Here is a 15,859-nt window from a genome sequence, read left to right as displayed (position 1 = left end):
GAAGAATTCTGCTGTGTGAGGAGATTGCACTTTCAATGTGGGAGGAGGAGGGGGAGGGGGAAATCAAACAAGAAGTCAGCTGTAAGATGGCTCTTCCAGCTCCTCTGCTGGAATGCATTGCTTGATGAATGTGTTGTGTAAGCCACCCCACCCCCCCCCCCACCCCTTGAACTGTAAAGTGCCATTGGGCCGCTGCCTGTGGCACATCATTGAAATGATTTACCCTCTGAGACCAGATGCTCATTAGATGCCTCTGTGTGAATGAGAACTACGGCCAATCACCTGGGAGGGAGGCAGGGGAGTATTTACCTGTTTGTACTGTAGCAGTGCCTTGGTTTGTGCCAGCAGTTGTACAAACACAGAACAAAATGGTGCCCCCTGCCCCCAAACAATTCACAATCCAAGTAAACAGAAACTTGTTGTGCCAACATCTTTGTGAAGAAAGGTTTGCTTTATTTCCAGCAGCTCACAGGTTGCTCTGAGATTATCTGTTTGTTTCAATGAAAACTTTGGGCCAAGAATGTCTGTCACTCCACCACTGGCTCTTATGAAAAGCAATATCGAAGCTTTTGTTACCAATTCCAGTTCTCTTCTTGACCCCTTCGAACTTTGTCTCATTCTTACTCTCAGGTCACAAGTAAATATTTTGGGGGTAAAGTTTCAAAAAAAATACAGCTTTCTTTTTATATCTATATCGTAAATTCAGTAGAACTTTGCCATAGCACACACCTGACAGCCATTTTTTATGAGAACTATGTCCCAGTCTTTCAGCAAAGATTTACTAAGACTGAAATATGGAAGATGCATATAACCAGGTCTTGGTGCAAAATGCCAGATTTTGGTGAGAATTTTTAACTTTGTGGGCAGATTTTGGGGAAAATCTCATTCCTTTTTCCATAATCAAAACTCTAAACACACCCTGCCAAAATCTTCTGTAAAAATGTTCAGGTTTTGAAAATAAAATCAGAATCTTTACCAAGAAAATTGTTACTGATTTTTTTCATTAAAAATTAAACATTTTTACTAAAATGGAAAGTCTTGCAGAATATTGTCAATCTGGTCTAAAAGCCATTCTTAATTTCCTGCCCTGCCCAAACCACCCCCCAGAAAACCCCAGCCCCTCAGTGTTCTCATTGAAATCTGGTCTAATCATAACTCATTCAAATGAACTTTATTCTGATAACATGCTTTTCATCCCGAGACCTCAAAGCATTTGACTTACCCCCATTTTACAGAAAGGAAAACTGAGGGATAGGGAAGTGAAATGACTTAACCAAGGGCACTCAGCAAATCAGTGGAAGAGCTGGGAGTAAAACTCAGGTCTCCTGAGTCACAGTCCAGTGCTGTATCCACTAGGCCAATGGTTCTCAACCATGTGTCCGGGACGCCCTGGTGGCTGTGAGCAGGTTTAAGGGGGTCTGCCAAGCAGTGCCAGCATTAGACTTTCTGGGGCCCAGGGCAGAATGCCAAAGCCCACCGCATGGGACTCAAGCCCAGGGCCCAAACCCTATCATGCAGGGCTGAAGCTGAAGCCTGAGCAACTTAGCTTCACAGAACCCCCTGTGGTGTGGGGTCTCAGGCAAGTGCCCTGCTTGCTACCCACTAATGCTGGTCCTGGCTTTTACATGCAGAAAATCAGTTGTTGTGGCACAGGTGGGCCATGGAATTTGTATAGCATGTTGCGGGGGGGCTTCAGAAAGAAAAAGGTTGAGAACCCTTGCACTAGCAACATTGCCTCCCAGGAACAAAGTTCACTTGCTGATGTCAGGTTTTTATTTTGTGTTTATTCAGCTGAGCTCTCACTCTGCACCATTGACATCAATGGGAGCTCTGCCTTTCACATCAATGGATGCAGAATCAGGCCTTAATTTGTAACATTTTGGCCACTAGCAATGGGATTCTTTGTTGCTGAGTTCCTCTTGCATTCCAAAAGTCATCAGTCCTTAATCTCTTATGATGCAAAACAATCTATTTTTAAGTGTCTCAGTACACATATAAAATCTTAAGATGGCATCATGTATTTTAAACGCGTTGAAATAGGCTGCTGATGAGTTGTGGAGGCAGGCAAGAATATTCCATATGTTTGGTGCAACCCATTGCATTAAAGCTTTCTCCTGTTGCATGTTTGATCTCCATATCAATGTGCTTAACCTTTAAAGCAGAACTCAGCAACACAAGGGGAAATATCTGATTGCTGTTTATACAGCTGTATAGCACGGTGGGGGTGTATGGGGTGTATGGGGTGTTCAGGGAGGGGTAGCACCTCTGGTGTAGGGGCATGTCGTGTCCTTTCGGGGCAGCTCGTCCACCTTTGGTCCCCACCTGTCACTCAGCTCTCACCTGTGGCTCCCTGTAGCTGTAGCATGCGCAGCGGCCACACCCCGGGCAACAGCTTCGACAGGCTGGCTAAACCAGGTTGAGGGTAGCCGTTGGGCTTAGACCTCCGGTGAGATAGGGCTTTGTCTATCCCGAGCATGTGAAGACAGACTCCGGCGGATTGAGCGGATGAGACCTTCTAGAATAGGACCAACGGTCATGAAGGCGGTTTCTGCAAGCGGTGTGGTACGCTAAGAGCACGGCAAGACATGAAAGATGCCCTGGTCAACCACTGCGCCCAGCCCATCTCCAACCGTCTCGACTCTTGTCCTGCCATTGGAGCAAGATGGGATCTGGGAAGAGAGAGTGAGGCTGACTATGCGCACCTCTCCCTCACTTTAATCCAATCCACGCGCAAGTCTTGACATCTAACTTCCGTAAATTTCAAAGTCCTGTGGCGATGGGCGAGCGACGAAGCAGCAGGTGTGGATACACTGGGAGCTGTAGCCGTGGACCTGCACACAGGCGGCTCAGGTCTAATGGTCGTCTTCTTGCTGATCGAAGCAACAGCTGGATTCGGCGTCTACCTGAGTGACTGAGCAGCCCTTTTTAGGACCGCACTGCTCACCTCCGTAGCAAGAGGAAGGGGCTAGAAAAGGTGCCCTAAACATTGTTTGCTTCACAGAACCCTGGCCAGCTTACCGCGGCTGGAGGGGATCCCATCTTATGCGGTCGAACAACAAAACTTCAAATAACAAACCGCAAGGTGACACCACTCATTATTGGTACATGGAACGTACGCACGCTTCAAGATAACCCCTCAGCAGATCGACCAGAAAGAAGAACAGCCCTGGTCGCTAGAGAGCTCGCAAGATTTAACATCGATATTGCAGCCTTGTGTGAAACTCGTCTAGCCAACGAAGGTCAGCTCACAGAAATAGGGGGTGGTTACACATTCTTCTGGTGTGGACGTAGCAGTGACGAACGTCGTGAATCTGGAGTTGGCTTTGCGGTTAAGAATCAACTTGTCCGCAAATTTGCCAGTCTTCCCAAGGGTGTGAACGACCGACTCATGACACTGCATCTTCCACTACCGAGAGGAAAGCAAGCTATACTAATCAGCGCTTACGCACCCACAATGACGAATCCGGATGAAGTAAAGGACAAGTTTTATGAAGATCTTGATGCCCTACTCTCATCCGTGAAGCGTACCGACAGGCTGATTCTACTTGGCGATTTTAACGCGAGAGTAGGATCTGATCACTCTGCCTGGGATGGCGTCATTGGAAAAAATGGAATCGGCAAATGTAACAGCAATGGCCTACTACTCCTGAAGACATGTGTGGCTCATGATCTGATCATTACCAATACTATCTTCCGCCTGCCCACTCGCAAAAAGACGTCCTGGATGCATCCACGCTCCAAGCACTGGCATCTCATTGATTATGTCATCGTGCGGAGGAAAGATAGACAGGATGTAAGGGTGACTAAGGCCATGCCGAGTGCTGACTGTTGGACTGATCATAGACTCATCATCTCTAAATTAAGCCTTTACATCAAGCCAAAGAGACGTCCGCAGGGAAACAGAGCTGTGGTGAAAAAGATTAACGTCAGTAAACTGAGGAACCCCAATACAGCAGCTTTACTAGCAGAAGATCTTGACAACCAACTCTTAGAGCTGCAATTAGAGGAAAATGCTGAGAAGGACTGGGAACGCTTCCGGAATATTGTGCACTCTTCTGCACTAAAGGTTCTTGGACCCTCACACAGGAAACAGCAGGACTGGTTTGATGAAAACGATGAAGAGATCAAGGCCTTACTTGCTGAAAAGCACCGCCTTTACCGTGCTCATCAGAACGACCCGTCGTCATCAGCTAAGAAAAATGCCTTTAACAACACTCGCAGGACCGTACAGAACAAGCTTCGCAAGATGCAGGACTCCTGGTTGAGTGCCAAGGCAGGTGAAATCCAGATGTTTGCTGATAGAAACGATGCCAAACGGTTCTACGAAGCCCTCAGATCCTTGTACGGACCTCGGCCCTCAGGGAGCTCTCCTTTACTGGATTTAGATGGTGTAACTCTCATTACTGAGAAGACTCTGATTCTACAGCGTTGGGCTGAGCATTTTCAATCTGTACTGAACCGCCCATCTTCCATTAATAACGAGGCGATTGATAGAATGCCCCAGGCGGATATCAACCACAGTCTGGACGTTCCACCATCAGAGTCTGAAATCCTACAGGCCATCAGCCAGCTGTCCAGTGGCAAGGCCTCAGGATCTGATGCGATCCCAGCAGAAGTTTATAAGGATGGTGGTGCAGTGCTTGTTGACAAACTCACTCAACTGTTTCAGTCCTTCTGGAATCAAGGGTCTATTCCTCAGGAATTGAAAGATGCATCCATCGTACACCTCTACAAGAGGAAAGGAAATCGAAAAGTCTGCGACAATCATAGAGGAATATCATTGCTTTCCAGCGCAGGCAAGATCCTTGCACGAGTGTTGCTGAATCGCCTGATTGACCACCTGGAACAGGGTCTATTACCCGAGACACAGTGCGGCTTTCGTAAAGAGCGTGGCACTGTGGACATGATCTTCGCAGTCCGACAGCTCCAAGAGAAGTGTCAAGAGCAGAATCGTGAACTGTACACCATCTTTGTGGATCTCACTAAGGCTTTTGACACTGTCAGTCGTGAAGGTCTGTGGCGTATCATGTCGAAGTTTGGGTGCCCTGATAGATTCATCCTGATGGTACGTCAGTTCCACGACGGCATGACGGCTCGTGTTCTGGACGACGGAGAAGCTTCAGAGGCCTTTCCCGTCACAAATGGCGTCAAGCAAGGGTGTGTGTTGGCACCGACCCTGTTCAGCATGATGTTTTCAGCCATGCTGTCAGACGCCTTTCAGAACAGTTCCTTGGGAGTCAGCCTGAGATACAGGACTGATGGGAAACTGTTCAACCTGCGAAGACTCCAGGCTGTCACCAAGATAAAGGAGACTGTGCTACGAGACCTCCTTTTTGCTGACGATTGTGCCCTGAATGCTGGATCAGAGCAGGAAATGCAAGCCAGCATGGACAAATTCGCAGCAGCATGCGATAACTTTGGCCTTCTTATCAACATAAAGAAAACCGAAGTGATGCACCAGCCAGCTCCGAAAGCCCAACACCAAGAGCCCATCATCACAGTGAAGGGGCAAAAGCTGCAAGCAGTGGACCAATTTACATACCTTGGCAGCACCCTCTCCCGTGCAGTGACAATTGACATCGAGGTCAACTGCAGAATCGCCAAGGCAAGCTCTGCATTTGGTGGACTGCTGACCAACGTGTGGGACCGCCGTGGAATAAGCCTTGCTACAAAGCTTAAAGTCTACCGAGCAGTAGTGCTAACTACCTTGATGTATGCCAGTGAGACCTGGACTGTATACAGGAGGCACGCTAGGCAATTGAACCACTTCCACACGACTTGCCTCCGCAGACTTCTGAGGATTCGGTGGCAGGATAAGGTGCCTGACACAGAAGTCCTTTCCAGAGCAGGCCTGCCATCAGTTTACACTCTGCTTATGAAAGCCCAGACACGCTGGGCAGGCCATGTTGTGAGGATGCCAGACCACCGCATCCCCAAACAGCTCTTCTATGGTGAGCTGTCTCAAGGAAAGCGATCGCACGGGGGACAAAAGAAGCGATACAAAGATACGCTGAAAGCCTCTCTTAAGTCCCTGGATATCGACGTCACCTCCTGGGAAACCCTGGCACAAGACCGATCGACATGGCGTACGCTGATCCACCAAGGCTGCCAGACATCTGAAGCTAGAAGGATAACACTAGCACAAGAGAAGCGAGCACTCCGTAAAGCCAGAGCTGCAAATGTTGTAACAGTGGTGCCCACGCATGTCTGCCCGACATGTGGCAGAACATTCCGTGCCCGTATTGGCCTTACCAGCCATTTGCGGACGCATTGTGGACAGCTCACAACCTGATAGATGTTAAGGTCTTCTTCGAAAACGATGGACGAACATCATCATCATAGCACGGTGGGCACTCACCACGCAGTGCCTCCTGCTGGTCATCCGGGAATTAGCTCCATTCCAGCCTCGGAGTGCCTCCTGCTGGCTGGTGTCTTCCTACATTAAGAAGCCTGCTTACTTCTGATCTCCACCACTTATAATACTTCTGTCCCTTGTCCCTCCCAGACCCCAGTGCCCTTACCTTGGGGTGCTGCACCACAGCAGTGCCCCCACATTCTGGGTCGCCCCTCCCCAGGAACCCCAATCACCTGAGCTCACATCACCTCAGTGACCCATTGCTAGTCCTCATCTAGCCCTTCCCTCAGGGGCAAACTGCAGTCTGAAGTGGCCACTCATCATCAGCAAGGGGGTTTGGATCTGTTGTCTTTCTAGCCCCAGCTGCCTCTCTAGTACCTCTCTTGGCCTTTAGCAAGGCCTCAGCCTGGTGACTCACAAGGCCAGAACGCCTCAGCTCTGCCTGCCTTTCCCCAGCCCTGTTCTGCCTCAGTACCCTGCTTGCTCTCCCAGGCAGCCTAGTCTCCTCTGATCCTCAGCTGGAGCAAGAGTTTTCTCTCACTCCCTCAGCTTGCCCTTTTATCAGGGCCAGCTGTGCCCTAATTGGGTGTGGCCACACCTGTGGCTGTTTACCCAACCAGCCTCCCTGGCTGCTTTTAACCGCTTCCTAACCAGAGCAGGGTGACTTACCCGCTACAAGCTGGAACCCCTCCCCTTAGGCTAAAATTTGGGGGGCGCCATTTTCTTCGGCAGCAACCGCGGCAGCCGGATCTTCGGTCGCCCCGGTCGCCGCCGGCATTTAGGCGGAGGAGCTGGGGCAGGGGAGCGTGGGGAGGGCTGGCTGCAGCAAGCAAGGTGGGGGGCACATGGGAACTCCCAGCTCACCCCTGCCCCGCCTCCTCCCCGAGCATGCAGTGGCTACTTCACTTCTCCCGCCTCCCCGGCTTGCGATGCCTAAGCTGATTAGTGCCACAAGCCTGGGAGGTGGGAGAAGTGAAGCAGCAACGGGGTGCTCATGCGGGTGGGGGGGTGCCTCAGGGCAGAGGGTGGGGGATGGGGAGCTCCCACAGGGGGGGCGCCTCAGGGTGGAGGGGGGGGAGCCGCTGTGTGTGGGGGTGCTGCCATGGGAGGGGGCGCCTCAGGGTGGGGGCTTGGGGACAGGGGAGGGCGCAAGGTGGAAGTTTCGCCTAGGGCGCGAAACATCCTTGCACCGGCCCTGATTCACATCCTGTCTCAAAGACATTTATGATTCCTGCACATGTTAGCCCATTTGCAAGAAACACTCCACAGAACATGGAAGTGAGTGAGCAGTGAGAGAAGAAGAAAGTACTAATACCATGTGCTTTGCGGAGCACTGAGACTTGACAGAGGTACATAAAAAGGAGCTGTCTTGCTCTTCTCTGCACTGCAGGAATACTTCCTGCTCTTCCAAAACTGTCACAACATAGAATCATAGAATTCAAGATCAGAAGGGACCATTATGATCATCTAGTCTGACCTCCTGCAAGATGCAGGCCACATTAGCCGATCTACCCACTCTTTTAGCAAGCGACCCCTGCCCCATGCTTCAGAGGAAGGCGAAAAACCTCCAGGGACACTGCCAATCTGCCCTGGAGGAAAATTCCTTCCCGACCCCAAATATGGCGGTCAGGAACTGGGCTCAGGGTAAAGTCAAAGAATCATAGAATATCAGGGTTGGAAGGGCCCTCAGGAGGTCATCTAGTCCAACCCCCTGCTCAAAGCAGGACCAACCCCCAACTAAATCACCCCAGCAAGGTCTTGTCAAGCCTGACTGTAAAAACCTCTAAGGAAGGAGATTCCACCACCTCTCTAGGTAACTCATTAGAATGGTGGTGAAGCACTTTAATGGAAGTTTTTCCTAATATCCAACCTAAACCTCCCCCACTGCAACTTGAGACCATTACTCCTTGTTCTGTTATCTGCTACCACTGAGAACAGTCTAGATCCATCCTCTTTGGAACCCCTTTTCAGGTAGCTGAAAGCAGCTATCAAATCCCCCTCATTCTTCTCTTCTGCAGATTAAATAATCCCAGTCCCCTCAGTCTCTCCTCATAAATCACGCGCTCCAGCTCCCTAATAATTTTTGTTGCCCTCTGCTGGATTCTTTCTAATTTTTTCACATCTTTCTTGTAGTGTGGGGCCCAAAACTGGACACAGTACTCCAGATGAGGCCTCACAAATGTCAAATAGAGAGGAATGATAATGTCCCTCAATCTGCTGGCAATGCCCGTACTTATACAGCCCAAAATGCCATTAGCTTTCTTGGCAACAAGGTCACACTGTTAACTCATATCCAGCTTCTTGTCCACCGTAACCCCTAGGTCCTTTTCTGCAGAACTGCTGCCTAGCCACTAATCTGTAGCAGTGCATGGGATTCTTCCGTCCTAAGTGTAGGACTCTGCACTTGTCCTTGTTGAACCTCATCAGATTTCTTTTGGCCCATGTGACAGTGCTGCCCGTGGGAGCCAACTGAGGTCACTCAATCAGGGTGAACTGCAAACAAAACAGGGCAGACAAACCCTAAACGCTGGTGGATATTCCAATACTTAGATTTACCACGCCAGCACAAAACAGCTTCTATAGTACCTCACTGGTTACTTAGAAGTCGAAACAATGCAGTTCCCTTAAAGTTCCCTCAGGCCTCCATTCAGACACACCTGTCAAATATGATGATGATTCCTGAAAATCTTATCTCATCATATAAAAGAAAAGGTTCTTCCAGTCCCAAAGGATCTGCCACATACCCAGGTTCAATTACAACTTAGATCTTACCCAAAATACACACTAATAGCCAATTCTTATTAACTAAGCTAAAATTTATTAAAAAAAGAAAAGAGAAAGAGTTGGTTAAAAGATCGATATATATACAGACTTGAATTCAATTCTTGAGGTTCAGATACATAGCAGAGGTGAGCTTGTAGTTGCCAAAAGTCCTTTCAGAAATAGTTCATAGGTTATAGTCCAATGTCCATATTCAGGGTGGCTCCAGTCAATGACTGGGGATCTCAATCCTTGTGGCTTAAGTTTTCCCCCTCTTGAAACCCAAAGCAGATCTGAGATGAAGTAGGATCGTGTCCCAGGGTTCTTACACATTTCCAGCAGCCTTTTGGCCTGAGAAAACAATAGGCTTAACTCCTTCTCCCAAACAGCCTGGCAATTAGTACATGGTAATTTATCCATTAAACAGTTCAAATACAGGTTACCACAACCTTCAAAGAGACACATAGCCAATACTACTATTTCACTCAAGTATCTTCCTAAATATTATTCCTTTTTTGATCTTTGAATTAAAGCTATAGTGATAGACAAGACTTGTTTGCTCCTATCACAAGACCTGAACAAACATCTACCCTTGAGATCTCTAACAATGCAGACTTGCATTTCAAAGCTCTATTCATTTACATATCTTCCTAACTAGTCCTTAAGGTTCACCCATGGGTCAGGTCAGTCGGTGAGGTGAGTTAATTAACTTTCTGGCCCTGTCATCTTTCAATGAGATATTATATCACACTCATAACGTCACAGCCCAATTTTCTAATTTGTCTAGGTCCCTCTGTATCCTATCCCTACCCTCCAGCGTATCTACCACTCTTCCCAGTTTAGTGTCATCTGCAAACTTGCTGAGGGTGCAGTCCACGCCATCCTCCAGATCATTAATTAATGAAGATATTGAACAAAACCGGCCCCAGGACCAACCTTTGGGGCACTTCGCTTGATACCGGCTGCTAACTAGATATGGAGCCATTGATCTCTACCCATTGAACCCGATGATCTATCCAGCTTTCTATTCACCTTATAGTCCATTCATTCAGCCCATACTTCTTTAACTTACTGGCAAGAATACTGTGGGAGACCATATCAAAAGCTTTGCTAAAGTCAAGGAATAACATCCAGTGCTTTCCCCTCATCCACAAAACCAGTTATCTCATCATAGAAGGCAATTAGGTCAGTCAGGCATGACTTGCCCTTGGTGAATCCATGCTGACTGTTCCTGATAACTTTCTTCTCCTCTAAGTGCTTCAGAATTGATTCCTGAGGACCTGCTCCATACGTTTTCCAGGGACTGAGGTGAGGCTGACTGGCCTGTAGTTCCCTGGATCCTCCTCCTCCCCTTTTTTAAAGAAAAGTCTTTGGGTTCAGTCAGGTCAGTCCTTTGGGTCTTTGGGTTCAGTCAGGTCAGTCCTTTCTCTGCTTGTTCCAAAGTCAAGGCGATGTGCCCAGGGCACTGCCTTGTTCTGTCATGTTCAGAATATAATGTGCCTCAGTCTACCTATCACTATAATGGGGTAATGATTCCGACACACCTTTTGTAGGCTGATTTTAAGTCCTCAGATGACAGTTCACGTATAAGTGGAGGTTGTTACTATTGTACGACAATTTGCAACGTTCAGCTAATCAAATAACTTCCTTGGCTGATCAATCCTTAACTCTACATTGTGAGTTAATGATGGACTGTTTCATTGTAACTGCTTATGAGGGTGTTGGGTGCTGTGGGATCTCACATCGCCTTGTGACCTTGTTTTGAGTGGCTCATGAGTGGAGAGGAATTCATCTCATACTGCACAGCCACCAGCTGTTTTTTCCTGTTACAGAGGAGACACGCTGCTCTTTGGAGACTTTCTTTGCTCTTGTTTGTTTTGCTTTTAAAATAAAAGCCATTCAGATGGAAAGTGTGTGGTGCTTCTGTGGGGCTGGGGAATGCTGAGGGTATGTCTACACTATCCGCCGGATTGGCGGGTAGCGATCGGTTTATCGGGGATCGATATATTGTGTCTCATCTAGACGGCAATATATCAATCCCCGAACGCGCATCCGTCGACTCCGGAACTCCACCAGAGCGAGCGGCGGTATCGGAGTCGACAGGGGGAGCTGTGGCCGTCGATCCCGCGCCGTGAGGATGGGAGGTAAGTCGGAATAAGATACTTCGACTTCAGCTATGCTATTCACGTAGCTGAAGTTTCATATCTTAGATCGACCCCGCCCCCTAGTGTAGACCAGGCCTGAGATGAAGGGAGACTTCAAACATGGCAAAGGAGAGCAGTTAGCAGAGAAGAGGAACAGGAATAGCTGAATGTGTTTGTAAATGCAGACTGCTTGTAGAAGCAGTTTATGATTGCTTTATAATAGATTTATACACTTGCTGTTTGGTTAGCACTAATTTAAAATTATTTAGACAGATTTTCAGTTCTGCTTCCAGAGCTGCATCTATAGTATCTATAACTGCATTAATGGTAACCTCAGAACAACTTATAAACACAGAGAGTATGGGTTTTTCCTGGTCTGAAACTCAGCTCTGCAGGAGTCAATGGAAATCTGCTTGGGAAGGCTCATGTGCATATGTTACAGTTTGCCTGCAGTCAGCACAGAGAAGAGCCCTGATTGCTAAAGGTCAGTATGCTCTCTGACTAGCTATCTAAAACCAAATGGTGTTCAATAATAATGATGATCATTACAGAGTTTTGCACAGATGTGGCTTTCAAAGCACCTTACAAAGGTGGTGAAGCACTATTATCCCTGTTTTACAGATTGGGAAACTGATACAATGGAGAGATTAAATGACTTCTCTATCGTCACAGGGCAAACTGGTGGAAGTCAAGTCTAGAACTTAAGTCTCTAGCTCTGTGCTTGGGCCATTAGACTCCTGGCTGTGTTTCAGAGGCCTTTAAACATTCAAATGTGGCTGGATATATGTGGCATAAAACTATAGTTAAGAGGTAACATCAATAGAATGAATGGGGTATTGTCACAGGATAACTCATCTCTGGAGGCTACATCAAAGTCAAGAGACCTGTGGGATATGTAATATGAAGCAGGAATGTTTTTCAAACCAAGAGGCTTTTGAGCCTCGCATAGAATTCCATTAAAACTAAGGATGCATGAACCAAGGTTTCATCCAAAACTCTTCCTGAACCTTTATAAAGGTTTGGAAAAGTTCTTAAAACACTTTCTCCCTGGCCCCCACGTGGATTTTGTGGTACTTCTGTCCCAGCTCTGGAAACTTTTGTGAGCGACTCATACTGAATTGTAGACTCTGTGCCCCCAGATTGTTCACAGACATCTGAATGTTTGGTTGCCATCCCTACTCAAATCCTCCAGCTGCTGTTGCCTGATGAAATTAACATAGGACTGGGAGTCAGCATTTGGGGGTGACTGACATTGAGTCTGGCTGGGACCTTAGGAGCATCTCCTAGCCTCTCTGACTCAATTCTGCTAAACATTCCCCAGTGCTTTGTCCAGACTATGTGAGGAATAGGTCTCTAATTACCTCCCTCAGCAGCCTCTTTCACAGCCATCAGATGCCATCCTGCTCACATTAAAGTCAATGGCAAAAGGCTCATTGTCTTCAATGCTGGCAGGATTGGGCTTGTTGTTAAGCAACTTGACTTCATATTCAACCTAAACTTTCCTCTGCTTAATTAGAACCCATTGCTCCTAGTTATTTTGCCTTGGTCCACTCTAAACAATTCCCCTTCTCTTTCCTGGCTGTGGTATTTACTCCTGTCAAACACGTTTTACATGATGATCAGTCTCCCTGAGTCACTGAGCTAAGCTATGCATATTGAGTGTCTTTTAATCTTTGCTCATACATAAGCCCTTCCAGCCCCTCTGTCATTTGGTTGCTGTTCCTTTTGTAATACAGGAACTCCTCACTTAAAGTCATCTGGGTTAAAGTTGTTTCATTGCTGATCAATTATTAGAGAACATGTTCATTTAAAATTGCGCAATGCTCCCTTATAACGTCGTTTGGCAGCTGCCTGCTTTGTCCACTGCTTGCAGGAAGAGCAGCCCATTGGAGCTGGTGGGGGCTTGGAACCAGGGTAGGCCAATGGCCCCATGTCAGCTCCCTTAAGTTCCCTGTACTGCAGCCATCCAGCAGGCTATCAGTTGCAGGGCAGTTCAGTTGTCCCTCCCCAAACTGCCCTCTGCCTTGGAGCTGCTCCTGGGAGCCTCCTGCTTGCTGTGCGAGGGGAGTGGGGGGGAAGAGGGGTGCTGATGTCAGGGTGTCCCCAGCACCCCCACTCCTTTACTCCATCAACAGAGCAGGGGAGGACAGGACAGGGCTCAGGACAGAGGGAGCTTGCTGGCAGCAGCTACTGTCTCAACTTGCTGATCTACTTAAAAGGGCAATGTATGTAGAGTGGGGTCAGTGTGCTTTTATAATTATAATAATAATAGGATATATACCTATCTCCTAGAACTGGAAGGGACCTTGAAAGATCATTGAGTCCAGCCCCCTGCCTTCACTAGCAGGACCAACTACTGATTTTTGCCCCAGATCCCTAAGTGGCCCTCTCAAGGATTGAATTCACAACCCTGGGTTTAGCAGGACAATGCTCAAACCACTGAGCTATGATTCCCCCCGCTTAAAGGGGCAGTGCATCTCTCTCTCTCTCTCTCACACACATAAGCACACACACGGAGTGTGTCTCTGTCTCTCTCTGCCATGCTGTGTCTCCTCCTTCCATTCCTGCTACCTTGTAGAGTGTGAGGCTACATTAACAACAACGTGTTAACCCTTGAGGGCTCAGCCAAGAGTTAGTTCATCATCTAGCAGAAAGGCATTCCCTGGGAAATAGCCCACCCTCTGATTCCACCACTTCAACCAATCATCATTGCTGTGTACAGTATTAAATTGTTTGTTTAAAATGTATCTGTGTATATATGTGTGTGTGCGTGTGTGTGTGTGTATATATGTGTGTGTGTGTGTATATATATATATATATATATATGTGTGTGTGTGTGTGTATATATATATATATATATATATATATATGTATGTGTATATATATGTATATATATAGTCTTTTGTCTGGCGGAAAAAATTTCCCTGGAACCTAACCTCCCATATTTACATTAATTCTTATGGGGAAATTGGATTCATTTAACATCATTTCACTTAAAGTAGCATTTTTCAGGAACATAACTACAATGTTAAGTGAGGAATTACCGTATGTATCCTTTCCTATTAGTGGAATATATTTAAACTACTATGTAAAATCTACCTAGCATCCCCTTGGGCTGCTCCTCAGAAGGCAAGCTTTTTATTGGCATGGCTAAGTTATTGACACAAGTGCAATCAATAGGGAATAAAAAATATACTTTTCCCTTGAGACTGGAAGGACACCTACTGCAGAATTCTCCCCAAGCTCCTCTAGGCATAGCACATGTGATTACATAAGTCTTTGGTCCTCCTTTATGTAATGAATATATTTTGAGTGGATTTATTTATTTTCTTTCAGTATATTTCCTAGTGTTATCCTAGCCTGCGATCCCACCATCTCCTACCGTCTTTATCACACCTGCATGGCTCCTATATCTGTAAGTATCTGCAGAAATTCCATCTTTGGATGAGGCTGGGGTTTGTGCAGCTTTCTGAAGGAAGTCTCATCTGTCCGTCCGTGTCATTGAGACAGTAATTACTGGGGGAGCTTCTCTGGCCGGGACCATGCAGAAAGTCAGATGATCGTCAAGGGCCCTTCTGCCCTTAATCTGTGAGCCGTGCTCGTGAGTGTGATATGAGTGCCTGCATTGCTCCTGTCCATTCTGTTTCTGTCATGTGGGGATTGGAGGTTTAACACAGCAGAGCTGTCAATCAGGCACCTCTTTAGGTAGCTTATCAGAAGAACAGATGATCTGCTGCAGCCCGGACTTCATGTTTCCACCTGCTGCCCAAGGTGTTGCTTTTAGGGTAATTTGGTCCCTGTGTCCCACTCAGCCTTTGACCCCTCTTCAAAGGCTCCCAGGAAGCATGCCAATAACAGTAGTCATTTTGCAAGATAGATGCCTGTCCACTAGAACTCCACTGAAATCCTCTTTGCCTGCAACGCTTCACCCAGACCACTCACTTGGGCACTAATTGGTAATGACATTTGGTCACCACAACCCGAAGTTTGGAGTAGTTGGGAGAAAGACCCAACTCCTCTGGGCCTCTCTGGAGTTCCCCCATCGCTGATCATGCTTCCCTTCAACAGAGAGAATTAGACATACATGCTAGGGCCTAAGTGGCCCTAGCAGAACTAGTTGAGCCTGTATTATCCACAAGGTTAGGTAGAGCCACCCAGCACAGGGATGAATATGGTGTCCTGGAAACGGGACTATTACCACAAAAGGACAGTGCATCTAAGTTGAAACCACTGGAGTGATGGAGGAAGGAAGAGAGGTTACAAGGAATGGGGTGGCGAGAGGCTCTATTAACCCACTTTGTTCTGTTCAAATACTGGGGTGCGGATAAGGGCCAGATCCTCAGCTCATGCATATAAATCAGCCTGGCTCCGGTACAGTCAATGGGAGCTACAGATGTACGTCAGCTGAGGATCTAGCTCCCTTTCTTGTTCTTTGGTTCATTCTGGGACACACGGACTGTGTTCCTGCCCTTTATTCAGTTGCTTCACCTGCCTGCACGTGGGAGCCGCAAGCCCTCTCAGGCAGGGACTGATTTATTGCCCACTGTTGATTCCCTGTTGCTTAGACCTATAAGTGTCTCTCTGTTTGGCACCTTCTTGC

General features: G+C 47.4%; 1 protein-coding gene across 6 annotated transcripts in view; it reads left to right on the top strand.

Moving 5' to 3' along the window:
• STRA6 (signaling receptor and transporter of retinol STRA6) overlaps positions 1-15,859 on the top strand; it is a 56,505-nt gene that overhangs the window by 14,788 nt on the left and 25,858 nt on the right. For all 6 annotated transcript variants that reach the window (XM_044978643.1, XM_044978645.1, XM_044978647.1 and 3 more), the window contains one exon: positions 14,596-14,674. In XM_044978643.1, the coding sequence (XP_044834578.1) occupies positions 14,596-14,674 (79 nt within the window). The remainder of the gene's footprint in view (positions 1-14,595; positions 14,675-15,859) is intronic.

The sequence above is a fragment of the Mauremys mutica genome, chromosome 11, assembly GCF_020497125.1.
Source record: "Mauremys mutica isolate MM-2020 ecotype Southern chromosome 11, ASM2049712v1, whole genome shotgun sequence".
NCBI lineage: Eukaryota > Metazoa > Chordata > Testudines > Geoemydidae > Mauremys > Mauremys mutica.
This window is presented reverse-complemented; position numbering and strand designations above follow the sequence as displayed.